Here is a 21,227-nt window from a genome sequence, read left to right on the forward strand (position 1 = left end):
CAGGAATGTTGCATGCAGAGCTGAATGGTTTTCAGACCTGTGCGATGTAGTTTGTGAATGAAAGAATCCCAATGATTGGAAAGAAGCATGCTCATATTCTCCCATACAAAAAGATAAGGGTGATCCATTGGAGTGTGAATCATATCAAGCAACCAAACATGTAGGGCCTTCAAATGAAGGTGATTGCTGGAGTGCAAGATAAGAGTCAAGTATCAGGTAAAAGGCAACTAAATGAACTTTAGTTTCATGCCAAGGAAGGAAACAACACGTGATTGTTATTGTCGTGCAAATGCAGGAAAAATGTCTGTCAAAGGGAAAGGCACTCCATTATACATTTGTAGGATGTAATAACAGCTGGTGAAATGGGCTTACAGAATTATGTGTGGATGATTAGTATCTGCAGTGATGTCCATTTATGAGGAAGCATGAATTGTGGTCAATATAAGATGGGGATAGTGAGTGCTATTGGTGCTACACCAGGGATCTGTTCTGAATCTCTTCTGTTTCATGATCGTGATAAAGTGGCAACCAGAGAAGCGTGTGAACATCTGGTGAACTTATATTGATGACTAAATCTGAACATGGATTTGAAGAGATGTTGAAATGGAAAGCTAGTTTGGAAGTAATAGGCTTCAATTTTAATACAGGAAAGACTGAGGTGAGGGTTAAGGACAAAGGGATAGGAGACACGGAAAAGGAGACATATGTGGTAAAGGTGTTAGGAGAAACTCAATCTAATGCATGGTTTGTGGGAAATGGGTACATAAAGATGTAATAATGTGACAATTAGTTTGCAGGTGGCAGGTAAAACCATTGTTCACAGAAAGTCTGTGTAAAGGGTGCAGAAGGTTGATGTAGTAAGTATAATTTTAAATATTAGCAACAGGGTTAGTTGTTTTGGAGAAAGTAGGGATGTTCTGTTACTTGGGTGTCATGTTGAGAGTAGATAATGGTTGGGCACAGTGAAGAGGTTGCTGTAATTCAGAATTCAGACCAGCATAAGCAGATAATTTTACATGGTTTTCTTGTTGAAGCAAAGCTGTTGAAGATTATTTGGGGAAAAAATTAGGAATCCATCAAATACATCTGGATATCATGCAAGTTAAAGAAATACCATTGCTATCTGGATTATGGCCACTGACATAAAAATAATTGGAATGTCGAGGCCCATGAAAACAAAATGGTAAAGTGAAAACTACTAAAAATAATACATGATACATTAATTACAACACTATTTCAGACAAACACATTTATCAGTTCAATACATAGAAGTTATGAAACAAATGGAGAGAAAGGTGCCATATAGATTAATTCATACCTGATAATCAAAGCTTAATAGCAAGTACTATAAATTAGAGTTTTACAAATATACAATACTGATGAAGCACATGGACCTACAGTCCTAAAATAAAATGCAAATAACATGTATGCACTGTATCCTGGGAGATTAACAGAGGCTCCCATTGATGCCAAAGATAAGAAGCCGTTGATACTTTTTATGTTTTCCTCATAGTTACTACTTTGTCTTCCTCTAGAAGTTTTAATGCATTTTATTACTTCAGGTAGTTCATAATAAAGCAAGCTGAAATTTTCCATTTTGGCAACAATTCTTCTGTCTTCACCCTTTAAAATACAGCTGCATAGCGATCACATTGTTCGTCTGACTTTCCTAAGTAACGCTCTTTAAACCATCATTGATCAAAGGATGCAAAAGCAATATTTACACATGGTCGGATCTTTTGAGTCTTTGTCGGCATGCATCTCTGTCTTGTTCTTATTCTTGCATTCTGTATCCTTCACTTTGTCTTGTATATGTACGAGTCAATGTCCACATTCAGGATTACCTCTTGCTTGTTTATATGCTTCAATGTGCTATTGTCTTATTATTTCTCTTTCGTTGTCACTTGTGTCTTCTGCGATTTGCTTGATGGTTTGCAGATGTGGCTTTTCTTCTTGTTCCTGCCATTATGGTGGTTAGCACCCCACAAACTATAACCACATGACCCCAGGTCACTTTGCCATTCTTGATGTGCTTTTATTGATGTTCGATGATCAATAAATACAGAAGGCAAAGTAAGGATCCTTATGAGTTAGGAAGCGGAATGTATGGCACAACAAAAAAACTAGACTAGATATAAACAACTGCAAAGTCTGCCTGTTTACACACATAAAAGCTTACACTTGATTATGAATTATGAAGTGTATTTTTATTTGACGATCCGTTGGCATTTGTCATTTTTATTATTCTGTATTCCATACTTAACACTTAGCAGATTTTGCTACTTATCATGTTCTTTGTCACGTAATTGACTTCTGCAATTTGCATGTTTCTCAGCAGTTAGCACTGCTCTTCTTTTTCTTCCTGCTATGTCACTTGGATGTGCAAACACTGTGCTTTAATAAACACATGACCACAGGTCACTTTGCCAAGGTTGTTGCTGCTAAGATATTTAGAATTTTCAGAACATATCTGGTTGTAAGCTTTCGATTAAGACCAAGATTAAGGTTCTAGCCCAATTATTACGTAACTGCATGTCAGACAGACAGATCTTAGCATTTTTTTATATATACAATTTAAAACAACATCAAAGAGAAGGTATCAAATGTCACTGAGAGAAAGTTAGAGGCCAGAAAGCTTTTATTACAGGCTTGCCTGAATGTTGACACATGGTCTGTAATTGTGATGTCACCACAACTTCACTGAGGCCTTGCCAGGCTGTCACAGATTAGATATGTATGATAAGGTGCCATGAAAATGCACTTGCCAATGCTCAATACAGCATCACTCACTCTGAATAGTCTGCCACCTACCCTGCTGTGGCCTAAGCAACATTGGGTGCTCTGACATAGACCATTTCTCTTTTCTGGTTCTGATTTGCATGTTGCCTTCTGAGTTACTTTACCAAACAGGGTCTAGCACACCCTAGCAGACCCAGCATTACAAACTGGTCCACTATATGGCTGTGTCTTTTACCAGTACTGTGTCTTTTAAAATTTGTATGTGGAACTTTATCCTGCCATATTTTTTTTTGGTGTTATCCTTGCCCTTCATAAACTTTTTGTTAAATCTAATCTTTGTGTTTGTGAGCTGTTCATAAAATTTATAAAAAAGCCAGCAGTTGGCTAATTCACATCAGTAGACAAAATAGAGAAAACATTGCTTTTTCTATGAGTCTAAATGGGTTTTAGATTTCTAAAATGTGATATTTCCTGCTGAGTAAGTAAAGCTGTTAAAATGCAATTGTCATTGCAATTCTATACTGGGTGACTTGTATTTTGCTGTGTTTCCATTTGGTTTTAAATTGTCAGCGGCATTTGTGACTCCGTTTAAAAAGGTTTAGAAATGCATCCAAAAGTTAGTTGTGTGAACCTACCGGAGTGCTGCCAGCAGATTGTATAGCCCCAATGCGTCTAAGCAAAAACATTTTTCCGAAAGTCCTGTCTAGCCTCAGCAACTTTTGTGTCTGCAGTTTGGAAAGTGAAACATTTTTTTCTGCATTCTGTTAGATGGAAGCATTCCATCCACTGTAAAGCATTTTGGAACGCTTTGCCAAGGCCATATTTTTGGTGGAACTAGGAGGGTAGCCAGTATTTTATTTGTTGTCTGTGGGAGGTTAAGCAACTTTCTGTTCAGCTGCAGATCTGGATCAATGATAAAGACCCTGTGTTCAGCTTTTCGTTAAAAATAAAATTCAGATTAGAGACAAATGATCTACTAAAGTGTAACTCCATTGGCTTACAAAATGTAAGAATGTGTTTTAAGAAAAGACAAATGAAAAAAGAAACTCCCAATATATAACATAAAATACAAATCCAGTGTGTTTCTGACTACAGAAACAGCAGAAAAAGGCCAGATAGTTAAACCAGCCCTTTATTTACTGCAATAACCCTTGCTGTCTGGAGCAGTGATTGATCCATTTGTCTGCTATATTAAAATACACAGACCTTCTTCTTCTCAGCTCTCTCTGTCCTTTCCTCTTTTTCTGTCTCAAACGTATCCTCTTCCTCCTGCCAAATGGCCCTTTGCACAGTCTATTCTTCCAACTGCAGACTCGGTTTTCCTCTTGCCATGAATGTTAAGAATTCACCCGTGATCAGTTTTTTTTTTCTTTTCCCTCTGTTTCCTGAGTGTTATTGATTTTCTTTTTCAAAATATTTTATTGTAGCACTGTTGTTAGAAGCACAATTAGGTCTTTTCCTTATTTGTTTTTTGAAGTTTCTTTGTGTTGTTATTGCCATTTTTTGTCATTTACTTATCTCCATGACATCATCACGGTATCAACAAAACAAGGGACGTTGTTTTATTTATTTATTTATTTATTTTATGGATGTTTTTATATTGTCCAGGGTTGGTCACTATTTTGTCCCATTCCTTGACTCAGTTATATCTGTTCAACACAAAAACAGGAGATTGAAAATATTTCTCAGTCATCATTACAAACTAAATGTGATAAACATAAAAAATTATTTTTTGATTGGAGACCCACAAAGGATGAGATTTATTATTGAGAATTTCAAAAAATAATCTGTTTTTAAGTTTTTTTTGCTCTTGATTAGTGGTTCTGATTAGTAATTTGGTTTTGAGAAACATTACATACTTCCAATCAAGGCCATGCCTCTGGCCTTGCTGGGATACTCGGAGTTCTGCATATCCACACTGCCACATGTAACAAAACAGTTTGTTTTTATTTTGCTGACATTGTAGCTCTCTCCCAACTGTGGTGGCTGTGAGACTTTGCCTGACTCTCAAGAATATGCAGGCACAAAGGCTAATTTTCACAATATGCGCACACATACATACATACCTAAATCTATATAAGAATAAATGACGATAACGAAACATTTGATCCAACAAAACCTATCCGTTCTTGTTTATGTACTGTCTGTCCAAAACAAGAAGTATTAATACTGTCACACGTACAGGGTACTGTGTACTGGTCGTCAGAGCGCCGAAGAGCAAACAGCAGCTGTGCAGGATGTTTGAGGTATTCTGCAGTACTTTATGATCTTGAGCTGAGCAGGTGCAGTACCAGGATGTGATGCACTTGGTCAGGACGAATTCCACTGTGCAGCTGTAGAGGTTAGTAATAGAGAAATATGAGTTGCCTTCAGACATTGGAAGCAGTAAAAATATTGAGCCTTTTGACAACAGCTGAGATGTCTTGTATGCATTTCAGTTGGTCAATGATGGCCACTCCCAAGAAATGTAATTGATTTAAGTGTAGTCTGCCTTCTACTTTTTGGTCTGTGACCATTGCGTCAGCAGGTAAATCTCCTCATCATTGTTTGTGATAGCAGTAGTATCAGCAGATTTAATGATGGAGCTGGAGCTGTGTTTGGCTGCATAGTCATATGGGGAATAATGAGTAGAAAACGGGGGCTGAGTACACTACCTGTAGGGATGACCTGATACCAGAATTCTGGTATTCAATACCAATACTAGTAAAATTTCATGATACTCCATACCTTGATACCACAACAAAAACAGATATATCTAATTCAACCCCTTTTTTTAAACTGTACCTCCACTATTAAAGTGAACAGTATTGTGCCTTTCTCTGTAATAGTATTTATATATTTTATACTCTAATACATTCACTTATTTGACTGACACCTTTATCTAAGGTGGCGTTTTTATATTTGATATATAACTGATTCAATTTCTCTTGTTTTTTTCAATTGGAGCACATACAGGTGAAGTGACCAAGTCATGGTCACACTGTGTCAGTAGTGGGATATGGACCCACAGCCCCAGGGTTTGATGTTCAAAGCCTTAACCACAAAGCCGCAATGCCTGCCAAAAACATTGCTACACTGCCACAGTAATAACATCAGTTTTTAAAGAGTGGTATACATATCAAGAAGTTGCCCAACTATCATTTAAGTAAACTAGTATAGACATTTATAAATATCAAAATATAGTGTAATCTTGAGGGGACTTCAGCGTAAGGTTTATAAAGGATGATACCAAAACATGGACTACCTAATTTCTTATCATATGCACATTCCAAATTTGTTCCCTGACATCTCTGTAGTAACTGAAAAATACAACTTATCAAACATTAAAAATTCAAATGTTTTATTTATACTGTTAAATTAGTGAAATCCAATATAATTTAGGATATTTTAAATTAAACAAACTCTTTAAATCTACTTTTGTAACAACATGCTTTTAAAATCTGGTTTGTCAGAGAATCCCTCTTTTAGGTTTGAAACATTTGCTATTGTAAGATTTATATTTATTTGCAGCATTAAGTGGTTATAAACAATCTAAACAGTAACGGATAAATCGCCGATTCAATTTTCGAATGTCACAAAATCCTGGAACTTTATTTTTACAAAATAGGACTTCCTTTTTTTTAAATTATTATTACCATATTTACATTTATCCAATCTAATTTCCTGCATGAAATCGTGTCAGCTTTACATTAATCCATTATTTCAGAACTCCTGTAAGACACTCTTTGTTGTGCTCTTTTCAGAATATCCTGTATGACTGATTGGACTTTGTTATTGCTTAGTCGGTATACAAGTCCAGAAGTAAAATATTAACTGGACCTGCAGTTTAGCTGGTGGATTGCATTACACTTTCCAACGTACCTTTCAATTATATGACATATGTGCTTTCACTATGTTTTTTCATATTTTAAGAGATTATACAAATGGATATTAGCTTCAAATACAAAATGAAACACAAATTTAGCATTTACATATATGTATTTAACAATGAAGTATATCGTTTTGCCCGTCCTGCCAACTGGCATAATCTCAGTGCTTTGTAGCACTAAATAGATTTTATTTTGGTGTATTAATAATTGGAGCAGCTCATTTTCATTACCAGAGTAGGCAAGCCAAGTAGCCATTTTATTTAGAAACTTGCCTGAACTATTGCTTGCTATAGCTGTTCGCACTGCCGGTGCATGCAATCACATATGCACAATGCATGGTGGATGCAACATTTCCTTGAGTACCACGAACTGTAGAGTACAAAACCTGTTAGAAAATGGATGGTTAAATGTACATCTGCAGACATGTCTGATGTAATCCGAGAAAGAGTGTAAAACATTATGTTCCTTTCTAGTGGCTGTATAGAACAAAAAATTAAAAAGCAATTCATCATGCCATCATTTTGCCTCCTCTTACAACATCATGACATTACAAGTTGAATTATTAAAACTTGAATCTGATCAATCGTATCATTACACTAACAAACCATGCATGAAGCTATTTATGAACTAACTCTGTAATAGGATAACTGTTGTAATAACAAAAGTCTGTGTGTGTGTTCTGACTTTATTAAAATATTAAGCATGAGCCCCAATTTCATGTGCTGATATTCTTCTCTCTTGAAGATAAAGTATTCCTAGACATGATTTCTGTTTTTCTTTTCGACATGTGAAGATGTGGTGCTGTATCATCATCACCATGAGTCATTTTTATATGGAGTTCTTATTCATGTTTTTCTCACATATTACTTTATCCACTTTCAATCACATAGTACTGTCCAGTACTTACTTTCATTGTAGCTTTTTTCAGTCTCGGTAGAATTGAATGGTTATGTTTTTGAAACATTAGTATTGACCTGTACTGAAAGTATCATTTGTTTTGACATCCCTACTGCTAATCTACATATGCAGCAATCTGCATGTTAGAAAGTCATAAATCCAGTTTCAAAGGGTGGTACTAAGCCCCAGTTTTAGGAATTTGTTGTACAATCAAAGTTAACCACCAAGTGGTCGCTTATGAACAGGATTTTGGCTTAAGTTTTTCTTAACCAGATGTGCTAGGATGATGGACAAAGGTCGATCCTCAGGTATGACTTCGCCCAAGACAGACTGCACTTAGCTGCTACAGGCAGGCTTTGGCCTGCACAGGCCTACAATGGAACTCTGACTTAAACTTCAAAATATACTTTTAAATATTCAAAATTTACAAACATATCCTTCAAGAGAGAGGGACCGTCTGGCTTGAATAGACAAGTCCCAAAAATAGTCTTTATTAGTGGAAAAATGCATACAAATCAGTGAAAAGTCACACAAAAAATAGCATTCGGTGACATCATCGTGACACCATCTCCTGGGTTTCTATCCATAAAACACAGAATCAGTAAACATTTAAAAACATAGTACACAAATAACAACAAATAATAAGCAAAACCATCTAAAATTACATAGACATGGGGAAAAAATCACAACTGACAAACAACAAAAAGAAAATGTACCTAAGCCAGGGAATAAACCCTGGCTAAAACATAACACTTGTGAAGTGAGAAGGCTATGGCGTTTCCCCTTGGACCCAGTGTGGTAATGTTGTGCAAGTGCAAAGTGGCTATTATAAGAATGTTTACTTGCAGGGTGCTATATAAGATGCTCCTTTATAGTGTGCTACATATGGTGCAATTTAGTGAACAGGGACTTAGGCTGTAATCAAAGTGCATTTTTTTCAATACTTAAATCTTTACTGCAGCAATGTGCTTATTCTCGTACAGCATGCACCAGTCTCGTGGACAGTGGTAAGTCCTTTGGGACTCAAGTCTTTTTTTAAGCTGTCCTTTCAAGTTTCAGACTTCTTACTCTGGAATTGTATCTAATATTTTCCTTCAAATGTGTAAAGACATTTACATATGTTTGCCACATACCATATCTGCCCATTTCTGACATATGTCCAGGTTTGTGTGTATTATTTCAAGTATTTACTGTTCAGTCTGGGCGGCACGGTGGCACAGTGGGTAGCACTGCTGCCTTACAGTTAGGGGACCCGAGTTCTCTTCCTGGGTCCTCCCTGCGAGGAGTTTGCATGTTCTCCCCGTGTCTGCATGAGTTTCCTTTCCTCCCACAGTCTAAAGATATGCAGGTTTGGTGCATTGGTGATCCTAAATTGTGCTTGGTGTGTGTGTCCTGAGGTGGGTTGGCACCCTGCCCAGGGATTTGTTCCTGCCTTGTGCCCTGTGCTGGCTGGGATTGGCTCCAGCAGACCCCCGTGACCCTGTGTTAGGATGTAGCGAGTTGGAGACTGACTGACTGTTCAATCTAATTTTATGTTTAAACGTTATTCATATTTTATATTAGCCTCAAATAACATGTTATTTTTAAACTTGCCCATGATTACCCCCCTCCCATCAAATATTTATTTTTTGGCGACTGCTGATTTAAACAGTTTCATGAAAAGAATCCATTTTTTTTTTTTTTTAGATGTTAAACCTACATTTGTTTTTATCAGATTTGGAGCCGGGAGAGCAGCCCTTGGAACAGACTCAGAAGAGGAAATGCTTCTGGGAGTACAGTTACGGATATGAGTCAACAAGCAAAAAAGGGCGAAGTGATTCTGCTGGAGCCTGGAATGCCAGCACGCTGCCAAGCAATCTGTACCAACGACTGAACACCTTGTCCACAGGTGGGCAAAGCAGGTCAAAAGTATGGTGTCTGGGAAGTAGCATTAATGCGTTCTTTATTCTGTTGACATTTCTTACCCATTACTAAAAACTGTCCATTTCTCCTCTCTCACTCCTAATAATCTCTAGCCTATCTGCCATCTTACCATTGTGCCTTTGTTTCAAATTGTGGGTATAATTTGCCACTGCCAGATAAAGGTACATTAAGGCCATCTCCAAGTAACTTCGGAGTTATCCCAAAAATCAGTACTGAGGTTAAGGACATAGTGCCTTTGAATGCCAACTAGACAGCCTAGTTCTTACCATTTTAAAAAGAATGGTCCATATTGCAATCTTCTGTCTTGAGCAAGAGATGCTACTGAGCACATGGTGAGCTAGTCTGCGTACCTCCAGTCTGCCTCCACGTCTCCCTTTTGTTTTGTTGCACACAGAGAATTAAATTCTGCAGTACCCTTTAATTTTGCCTGAGGTTATCACCTATTAATGACCTCTGTCTCCCTATCATGGCTTGCTGAGGTCCTTTCCATTTGCAAATTTACATTTGTTTCTTTACTTTTTCTGTCTTTCCTGTGCCATTCCTCTACTTTTGTTGGCAGTCTCTTAAAATACTCCAAGTTCAATAAAATGGAAAAAAGACTTGTGTAAAACATTCATGTCAATAGTATTGCAGCAGAGAGGCATTGGGTTTTTACTTTTTAAAAGCTTTGAACTCCAATTTAACAGTGATGAAACTGGTTTAATGTAACCCGTGCTGACTGTGAGTGGCACATAATCATTATGAATTGGCAAGTGCTTTTGTTGCTGGCAGTTTCGAGTTATTTAATGACAAAAACACTTGTTCTTTTGCTGCTCTGACATGTCATTATTTTAGAGATCAAGATTTATGAGAGGGTATTTTTTAACGAGTTTCTTTTTTTTGTCCTCCCTAATGGGGCGAGGCTGAGGCAGGGACATTACTAGGATCAACTAAAATGGACTTGGGGTTTAGTTTCCAAGCAAGCTCTTGCAGTGCATTTTGGCTTTTCATGCACCACTTGTTTTTCTGAGCATGGTATTGACTTTTCATATAGAAAGGTCAACAATAACTAATAAGATCTCGGACATTTGCCTGGGTGGGATTTATAAAGATCGGTAATAGCATTGGGGTGGGGGTACAGTACTGTTACGAATACCTGTACATCACTTTGGGTGGTTACATTGCTATAATGTTGGTAACCATCTTTGTTTCTGCACGTGAATCAGATGTCACATGGCTTTGTGTCACTTTACGATTTGTTGGGAAATTGTCATGTACTGGATTTTATTCGTTCATCCTTGGTATGCTGTATGGTTAGCCTTGATAGAGGACTGCTTCGTGTAGCACAGATTCAGTGTGAGACTCCATTAATGGTGTGTTCTACCTCCACTGTATCCCCTTAATCTAGGTTTTGTGACTTTGTTTTTTAGTTGTAGAAAGTAGTAGTAGTTATGCCCCTGCTGATGTTCAGAATTGCCCTTCACATTGCCAGATATTTTTTGATAAATGAGTGCATAGCCTTCCTTTAGATTTGAAAGTACCACATATAGTGCCTTCCTTCCCCAGGTGCAGTCTGTGGCCTCCTCTACTTTTAAACAATAGGCAATGGTGTGCCTGGGCTAATCAAAGAGATAGTATTGTGCAGGAGTTGCTGCTGATTTTTACTGACAATGGGTCTCATCTCTACTGGTTTATTGTAGACGCCAATATAATGTTCAGTGCCCATTTTAAATGTCACCCCCGAGTTTGGGTCAGTCCTCTAAGGAAAACCAAAGCAGTGATGCTTCATCTTGGAAACGATGACTTCCTTCATGCTTCCATTTAAAGTTTCAACGCAATGTTTCTATAACAAGAGATTAACAAATAAAATTTTACTAGAGGTGTTATTGGTTTGGCGGGACGGTTGCGGGGTGGGTAGCGCTGCTGCCTCGCAGTTAGGAGACCCGGGTTCGCTTCCCAGGTCCTCCCTGCGTGGAGTTTGCATGTTCTCCCCATGTCTGCATGGGGGTACTCCGGTTTCCTCATACAGTCCAAAGACATGCAGGTTATGTGGATTGGCGATTCTAAATTGACCCTAGTGTGTGCTTGGTGTGTGTGTGTGTGTGCGCGCCCTGCCAGGGGTTTGTTTCCTGCCTTGCACCCTGTGTTGGCTGGGATTGGCTCCAGCAGACCCCCGTGACCCTGTAGTTAGGATATAGCGAGATGGATGGATGATGTTGCTTTTTTTTTTTAACATAAGAATTTTACTAAAAATCCTTAAAACATTTTAGAGGATGATTTATTTTTAATCTTGCTTTAAACAACTGCATAAGATTGCAGTTAAGCTTAATCTAGTACTGTATTAGTGTAACGTCACCATCCTGCATTGAAGAAGACAAATTGTGACAGTGTTCCTTTAATTTAGCAAGCCACAGTAAGTTACAAATTTTTCCTATTCCACAGGATGGATAGGAATCAAAGAGTATGGGGCAAATTGTTTTTATTTTGATTATTTTACAAAGCTCTGCTATACAAACATTTTTTCCCTTGGTAATTTTAATTATATGTGAGTATGGTATATTACGTTAGATGTGAAACTGTGCTTGTAAAACATAAATTTAATTTGTAGATTTTTTTTTTTAAAGTAAGGTATTCAGCAGTGCTTTAAATAGGTTCAATAAATTCTTTATTGTATTGAATTTAAGACTTTTTTCTTAAATGAAAAATGTATTTCCTGAATCTCCCCTCCTGGCATACAGACAACCGCCAAACCTGCAGCAACTAATTGTCCGAAACTCCCTAAATGACCCAACAGAAAATGGCACATCTGCCTGCCTACAGAAAAGATGTAAAACGTGTGCCCACATCTACAATGCAGACCGTATAGCTATACCAAACTGCCGACTTGAACATCACATAAAGGGATCATTTTCCTGCAGATCATCTAATGTGGTCTACCTAATTCTCTGCATGAAATATCCTGACACTGCACTCTATGTGGGAGAAACTGGACAAACACTCCACCAGAGAATGAATTTACACAGGTTCCACATTAAACAGGGTAACACAGATGTTCCTGTAGCGGCCCACTTCAACAGCCATGGACACTGTGAGAGGGACTTTAAAGTCACAGTGCTTATGGGCAACTTCAAAACACAGCAAGAGAGAAAAGAATGGGAAGTTAAACTCGTGTTAAAATTTAATACATTACAACATGGGTTGAATAGAGACAAGAGTTTTATAGCCAGGTACGAGGACTGTTTGTATCTCTCAGAATGACACAGACAACCTGTCTACAGACCCATATTGACAGTTATCTTATCTAAAGATCTTGACCATACATTGTTCCTCTCCTCTCCTGTTTAATTAATCGTAGCCTGAATGAACCTGTTAATTTTTTACATTTAAGATTTTTCATTTAAAGATTTACCATTGTTGTTTCTTGTCCTAGTGTGTGGATATAAACACAGGAAACTTCAGTTTCTGTATTACATCTTGCCTGAAGAAGGGGCCTAAGTTGCCTCGAAAGCTTGCATATTGTAATCTTTTTAGTTAGCCAATAAAAGGTGTCATTTTGCTTGGCTTTTCTCTACATTCTTAAATGAGCTAATGCTTACTCTTATGTCATTATACTCAAAATTTAAAGTACCACTTTTGAAACTCAGAAGTTTTCTGCAGTGAAGAATGGTTATTGTCTACATTCATCAGTTATTAGATTTCCTTGAAAAACCAGCATTTCTAGGCCATTGACCAGTCAAGCACTTTCTGGTACTGTTTAATATGTTCAGTTATTTCAGACTTTCAGAAAGCACATTTCTTTTATTACTGCCTGCCCCACAATCTCTTAAGACCCCTATTCCTCCATGTTAACACTAATAGTCCTACATTTACTTTCCTACTCACTTCTTCAGTGAGCTCTGACTGGTTGCAGCCATTTTAATTAATTTTCAGTGACACATCTAGCTCATTATTTGATTTACTTTTCCTGCCCTAGAGTCTTCTGACACCATTCTATACGTTTCGGTTTTGAGTTTTGCATTATGCATCCACAAATGGCACTCAACTACCAGTTGTATATTCTAGCAGCCCAGGCTACTGATGGAGTTCCATTCAATGTAAGATGGCTCCTCTTTAGCTGACTCATTTACCAGGCTAGACAGTTGAGATTAATATTCCTCTTACATGCAGTATGCTATAATTGGAGATGTTCCTTGCCATCTTCCCATTATTATAAAGTGCTGGGCACCTTGAAACTCAAGACACAGGCTTACCCAAAATCTAAGTCACAAGGTTCCAAATTCAGCCTAGTAACAAAAATCAATGTGGCCTTAAACTTTGAATCATGATTTCAGACTGCACAGGCCCAAAATGGACCAGACTGAAAATTTTCTACAAGTCAAACAGAGAAAAGAGGAATTGAATGATTTTTTTTGTCTATAGCACATTTTCATGCAAAATATGTAACTTAAGAAATTAAAGAAAATTTTAGAGTTATGAAGAACAATCAATAAAGTACAGTAAATTAAAAAAATTAAATAAACAAATATAAGCGTACATAATACAATTACACATGTAAGCAACAGTGCCCTGGTCTCACACAAAACCAACATTTCCTTATTTTAAACACTTAATAAACAAAATCGAAAATAAAAATGAGCAAAAACTGAACCAAAAAGGGAATGTCTACAAAGCAAACCAAAGCAAACCATACCAAGTCCAAAAATGAGAAATCTTAATCTGTAACACAGAAAAAACAGACAGAAAATGTAGTTGAAGAACAAAAACATAAGCCACAATGTGACACTAATGCTATCTAATTCCAAAGTTAAAAAGGATAGAGGATGTTGTGTTACCACATCTATGGTGTCAGGAGGACCCACTCCCCAGTTCAACACATAGAAGAAATGTACATAGAAAAAGCAGCAAATATTACAAACTAAACATCTAAAATTAACAAACAAGGTATGCAAAAATAAAATTAGTAAAACTTACAAAGGCATATGTAAAAGGTAACAAAGATTAAATACAAAAAACATTGACCTGAATCAGGGGAAGAAAATTCTGGCTATACCATAACACATTAGTCATCTGGTTCTTATTGTCTTCTACGACATATGCAGATTTTTCCTGAAGTATTACCCTACCCTCTTGGTGGCTCACACCACGACAGATTTATAAATGAAAATGAAGACAGATGTGGTGGGTTGGCGCCCTGCTCCGGATTGGTTCCTGCCTTGTGCCCTGTGTTGGCTGGGATTGGCTCCAGCAGACCCCCGTGACCCTGTATTCGGATTCAGCGGGTTGGAAAATGGATGGATGGAAAATGAAGACAGAATATTTTCTATTAGCTAAAATTTGCTAGTATCTTTAAATGTTGTCATTCTATATATGCCATAGTTGTTTCCCCAAATAAACCTTGCTTTAACTAAAAAAAAATTAATTGGGATTTATATGTGTTAGTTAATATTCAAAGAAATGGAGAAAAGGAAGAAAAAAAAGTAGCTTCAGTGACAGATTTTGGTCGCTGTCTTGCTCCACTGGATTATGTGAATTTCCCCTTGGGATTAATAAAGTATCTATCTATCTATCTATCTATCTATCTATCTATCTATCTATCTATCTATCTATCTATCTATCTATCTATCTATCTATCTATCTATCTATCTATCTATCTATCTATCTATTATATAGTGCCTTTCATATCTATCTATCTATCTATCTATCTATCTATCTATCTATCTATCTATCTAAGATATATCAGACAGATATCAGCACTAACAAAATTTAGATCTTCAATAAAGTTTATTAAATATTTTTCCTGGAAGTACACACAATGGTATTTGCTTTTACTTCAAATATAAATTAATAGTACTTTGACTGCTTCTCACTTTGACATTCTCTTACTTTTCATGCATTTTTGTGTGACTCTTTATTTATGGTGTGAGTTACTGGCAATGTAACTAGTACCTGTGAACTAGTCTCCAAATTATAAAGATCCAGATATAAACCATCTTGACACTCAGACTTACTCGTTGTGCAACAGTTTTTTAAAAATCGTACTTAAATCTTTTTTTATTTTTCCCTCCTCAAGGCAAGAATGGTGCGCAGAAGGTTCGTCGAACCGATGCCAGTGACTTGACTCCTAATCCTCGGAAACTGCTGAACATTGGAGAACAATTGCACAAACTCCACCAAGCCATTGAGGACATGCAGCCTGTTGGCCATCTACCTGTTACTGCTAGGGCCCGCTCCCGAAAGGAGAAAAACAAACTGGCTTCCAGGTGAGGCAGAGTCTTTTGTAAGTAGTGGATACTGTTAGCGCATTTAGTGACCACTTGATTGGGTTGTGAATTTCTGTTTGTGTGGAACAATCTGGTCTCCTCTTTTTCCTAGCTCTTTCTATAAAGTTAGCATTTAAATGCACCTGCATAAAGCCTAGAGCATTTCTACAATTAGGGGAGGTGAATTCTAATTCAGTTCCATCATGGTGGGTAATCTGAAACCTGGAATGCTCTTTCTTGCTGAAACCTACGATACCACCAGTGGAATGACTGGTACCAGGCATTAGGAGTCAAAGTTACAGCATCACTGTTTTTGAGGAGTTGGGGAGGGAGAGGGAATTGGCAGTGTAGTAAGCTCACAAAGTCCCAGTAATCAAACTGTGTACCAGACCAACTCATCTGCTCCCCTTCCCCATGCCTTAATATAAAGACCAGCTCCCCCTCTATCTCTCTCTCACACTGAGGTTTACATGCTGTAATCAAATATACAAGAATCAGCAGGTCAGGGAATGATCTGATCACTGCTTCCCATAAAGTCTGTAGTAATGACAAGCTTTAAGTTCACTTAACTGGTTCAACAAATGAAGACCAGAGGAGAAATGGCTCTGTCGCTTATCTTCCTGCTTGCTTTTTCTCCCAACACAAAAGGGCTTGTCGTCTGAAAAAGAAGGCACAGCATGAAGCAAACAAAATCAAGTTGTGGGGTCTTAACCAGGAACACGGTGAGTGCATGCCAACAGAGAAATGTCTTCTTCACCAACATCAAGATTATTCAAAATTCAATATGGTATGTGCAGACCCTGTTGTTTGAATATCACTCAATGGAGGTGGATAATATCAGTAGTGGTTTATTTAGGCATGTTAAGGCCAATAAAGAAATACATAATAATATAAAAAAAAACTTTTAAGATTGTCTGTGGAAGAACTCTTTCTAGGTGAGACTAAAGAGCCAATCAGTGTCATTAAATTTTTGCGATCTGCCCTTGGACCATTTTTGTCCTTTTTTTAGTTTTTACCTCATGTTTATTTTATATGTGCCACAAACACACACACATACATTAAATTCAGCTGTGAGGTTTTGGTTTTACGAGGGTCATACCAAAAGTAATGAGAATGTTAGTTTTAACATTCAATAAAGATATGAATGTGAAATTACTACATGTCAATAGTAATGCATAGTTTCCATTAATACAAGCTTTACACGATCACCTGGATGAAATACTATGGTTTCTCAGTCCCCTTTGCCATTTCTCTGTTTGCTCAACACTTTGCTCTGATGTGCTCATTGCTGTTTTTCTTTGGTAATTTGTTGTGCTCTGTAGAGGCTGTTCTTGTTTGACTACTAAGAGGCTTTTTATTGCTAACCACCGGGGTGCAACCTCTGATCTTTCCCAGGAGCACTTCTATAATTCCATCTCTTGTTGGAATGTCCTAAACAGGGTTGTGCTGGTCTGCTGGAGCCTATCCAGCCAGCATAAGGCACAAGGCAGGAACAAATCCTGGGCAGGGTGCCAGCCCATTGCAAGGCGAAAATGCACACACACACCCCAATCACACACTAGAACGTTAAAGATGCAGGAAGTACACGATTACATTTCCAAATATTTTTTTTATGTTTGGATGGAACAATGGTCTCTGATCCATGTCAAAGTTATACACTGTAGAAAAGGCGCTATATAGGCGCCTGGCCCGACACAGAAAGACACGGAGGCACCTATAAAAAAGTACAATTACTTTTATTTTTTCTTCAGTTGTGTGACACGTCTTCCCTGTGCCACACAGTCCCAAAGAACAAAACTCACAGCAAACCACAATTCTCCACCTCGCTCCACCACTCCTCCCAGACAAGCTTCATCTCCTTCCTCCCAACTCTGGCTCCCCGAGTGGTGGTGGCTGGGCCCTTTTATAGCCCACCCAGAAGCGTTCCAGGTGATTAACCACCTGGTCCCGATTGCACCTCTGGGTGGGGCTGAAAGCTCGTCCAGCCGGGCTGTGGGAAGCAGGCAGCTCCCCCTAGCGGCCACGCCGGGCCCCAACCAAGCTGTGGAGGACTCCATCTCCCATGGAGCCCTGCGGGTGGTTGGGAAAATACCGTTGGCCAGGGAGGCTGCCACCAAGCGTCCCGGGGGAGGTACTGGACTGTCCATGGTGGCTCCCCTGAAACATAAGCAGCAGGGGCGTCCCTGTCGAGAATGGGACCCGGCTGTCCTTCACAACACGTAGACACTTTTTTATATTTATATCCAATTACCTTGGTTTATCCCTTGGTGTGAACAGAGACAATGGGAAATTACAAGAGCAGTGAAGTACAGGGTGGGCCATTTATATGGATACACCTTAATAAAATGGGAATGGTTGGTGATATTAACTTCCTGTTTGTGGCACATTAGTATATGTGAGGGGGAAACTTTTCAAGATGGGTGGTGACCATGGTGGCCATTTGGAAGTCGGCCATTTTGGATCCAACTTTTGTTTTTTCAATAGGAAGAGGGTCATGTGACACATCAAACTTATTGGGAATTTCCCAAGAAAAACAATTGTGTGCTTGGTTTTAACGTAACTTTATTCTTTCATGAGTTATTTACAAGTTTCTCTTTGTTTACAGCCATTGACATGTCGCAGAGGTTAACACGTGAGGAGCGGATAGAAATTGTGTTGATGTCTGGTGAACGCAGTAACCGGGTCATTGCAGCAGATTTCAATGCAAGACACCCTACGAGACCACCCATCTCCCATGCTACAGTTAGCAAACTGCTTGCTAAGTTTCGTGAAACTGGTTCAGTGTTGGATTTGCCAAAATGTGGACGCATGAAAACTGTCACTAATGAAGAAACATCAGTGGCTGTCCTAGCTTCATTCAGCAAGAGCCCACAGCGTAGCACTCGCCGCATGTCACTGGAGAGTGGCATTAGTCGAATATCCCTTCGGCGGATATTAGCTACTCACAAATGGCACCCTTACAAACTCCAGCTACTGCAGCATCTCAACAAGGATGACCCAGACTGGCGCACTGAATTTGCAGAATGGGCAAAACAAAAATTGGAACAGGACCCTCAGTTTACGCAGAAGATTTTGTTCAGTGATGAGGCAAACTTTTATGTGAATGGTGAAGTTAACAAACAAAACCACCGCTATTGGTCTGACACTAACCCACATTGGATAGATCCCTCCAAGACTGTTGGAACAAAAAATTGATGGTATGGTGTGGTATATGGGGTACAAAGATAGTGGGGCCATTCTTCATCAATGGAAACCTCAAGGCCACTGGATATGCGAAATTGCTACATGATGATGTGTTTCCCTCTTTATGCACTGAAGCTGGCACAAGTTTTTCCAGCAAGATGGTGCACCACCACATTATGGGTGTCAGGTCCGAGCATTCCTAGATGAACAGTTTCCTGGAAAGTGGATTGGTCGTCGTGGGCCAGTTGAATGGCCCCCAAGGTCTCCCGATCTGACCCCCTTAGACTTTTATCTTTGGGGTCATCTGAAGGCAAATGTCTATGCTGTGAAGATACGAGATGTGCAGCACCTGAAACTACGGATACTGGAAGCCTGTGCTAGCATTTCTCCTGCGGTGTTGCTATCAGTGTGTGAAGAGTGGGAGAAGAGGGTTGCATTGACAATCCAACACAATGGGCAGCACATTGAACACATTTTATAAGTGGTCAGAAACTTGTAAATAACTCATGAAAGAATAAAGTTACGTTAAAACCAAGCACACCATTGTTTTTCTTGGGAAATTCCCAATACGTTTGATGTGTCACATGACCCTCTTCCTATTGAAAAAACAAAAATTGGATCCAAAATGGCCGACTTCCAAATGGCCACCATGGTCACCACCCATCTTGAAAAGTTTCCCCCCTCACATATACTAATGTGCCACAAATAGGAAGTTAATATCACCAACCATTCCCATTTTATTAAGGTGTATCCATAGTATATTAACATCTGTACAGCAGAAAGTAGGTGATGTTCCCCCATAGTGAGTAATTGCCATTGATTTGATGTTACTGAAGGTACCTAAAATACTTATCTATTCATTGGGTGCTACAAAAAAGACAGGATGCAACTGCAGCATAATATTAGATTTGGTAAGAAAATTATTTTGCCAAACAAATAGAAAGATAGAGCATGCAGTAGTGGCACTAATTACTGTGCAACCAGGATTTATCTGAACAGTAAGACAAACCTTTGAAATAGTTTCCCTTTTTTTAAAAAAATAGGGGCGTTCTAGTTAAGCCTCTTCCAGGTAGTCAACATTCTTTGTTGACTTCTTTGAAAGTGAATTGAAATGATCACCCGTTTTGGCCCCTCAAATTTAGCACCTTCAGCCAGATATGGTGGTTCCCTCATTTTCAATGAGTGATGATTAAAAGGTGCGTCGCAGCCACATTGAAAGTGATTAGAAATCACGCGGTTGTTGTGCTCTTGAAACAAAAGCTGTTCTTGACACAACTTTTTTCTTTCTTCCAATTATTGTGAGAAATGCTGGATTTTCATTACTCACCACTGGCTTGCACAGTCAAGCCAGAACTGGCAAATTTAAGGTGGAAGCTCAACAACAATTTTCTGCTTATGTCGCAGACATTTCCTTCTTCCTAAGCCAGCGTTTCTCAACCTTTTAAGTATTTGTGACCCGAGTTTTCATAACAATTTTAATCGCGCCCCCCCTAACATTATTTTGAAATGTAGATGCATATTTTATTATACCTACTTAACTTTTATCGTCATTATCTAACTCTATATTTATTGTTCTAGTATCAGAATGTAGTTTAAGTTAATTTGTTTTGGTTTCAACAGATGTTTTTTTCATATTTTTTATTCTTGTTTTCTTTTTTCACATCTTCGCACCCCCCTTTTTATTACTTTGCGCCCGCCCCACAGGTTGAGAACCACTATCCTAAGAAATTCAGTCACCACACAGGCATCTATCTAATGGTCATGATCTTGCAATGAAGTAAAAATAAGCAACTGAGTTAGGTGATGCTGTTTTTCTTTCAGGTCTAAAATGATGGATGAAACTAGTAGCTGTAATATGCTGAATACTTTTGGTGCAACCCTCGTACTTTGACCTCAAATTATTAGATTTTAATTTTTTGAGATGAAGCTGAAACATACTTTTTCAAGAAAATACAATTTTACCCTAAAAATTGCATACTGTTTTAACAATGTAGTTTCATACTGTTAGATGTTTTGGGATCTATATTTCACATCTTAAACAAAACTATACAGCGATGCTTGAGAGCAGTTTAGACATATCATGTACTGTATAGACTTCAGAAAGACAACAGGGTGTTGTTGTTGATAGCACACCTACCTCGTACCTGTAGATGTGGGCTCTAATCTCATCCCTGGTAACTATCTGTGTGGAAATTGTACATTTTCCTGTGTCTGCATGGGTTTCTCCAGATATTTTCTGGTTTCCTTCAAAGGACATTTGGCTCAGTTTGGAAAAAATACTCTAAATTGACCCTGGTCTGGTTATTGTGTGCTCTTTGATCATCCAGCTCTTCAATGAAGGTTTGGGTTTTGCTTTTGTGTGTATGTTGTCATGTCA

The 21,227-nt window shown here is 38.3% G+C and overlaps 1 protein-coding gene across 5 annotated transcripts in view; it reads left to right on the top strand.

Annotated features, from left to right (window-relative positions):
• LOC120542292 (CREB3 regulatory factor-like) overlaps positions 1-21,227 on the top strand; it is a 91,043-nt gene that overhangs the window by 55,973 nt on the left and 13,843 nt on the right. For 4 of the 5 annotated variants that reach the window (XM_039774645.1, XM_039774654.1, XM_039774636.1 and 1 more), the window contains exons 5-7: positions 9,220-9,393; positions 15,478-15,667; positions 16,316-16,389. In XM_039774645.1, the coding sequence (XP_039630579.1) occupies positions 9,220-9,393; positions 15,478-15,667; positions 16,316-16,389 (438 nt within the window). The remainder of the gene's footprint in view (positions 1-9,219; positions 9,394-15,477; positions 15,668-16,315; positions 16,390-21,227) is intronic. The other variant, XM_039774672.1, reaches the window with a different exon arrangement.

This window comes from Polypterus senegalus, chromosome 1 (assembly GCF_016835505.1).
Source record: "Polypterus senegalus isolate Bchr_013 chromosome 1, ASM1683550v1, whole genome shotgun sequence".
NCBI lineage: Eukaryota > Metazoa > Chordata > Cladistia > Polypteriformes > Polypteridae > Polypterus > Polypterus senegalus.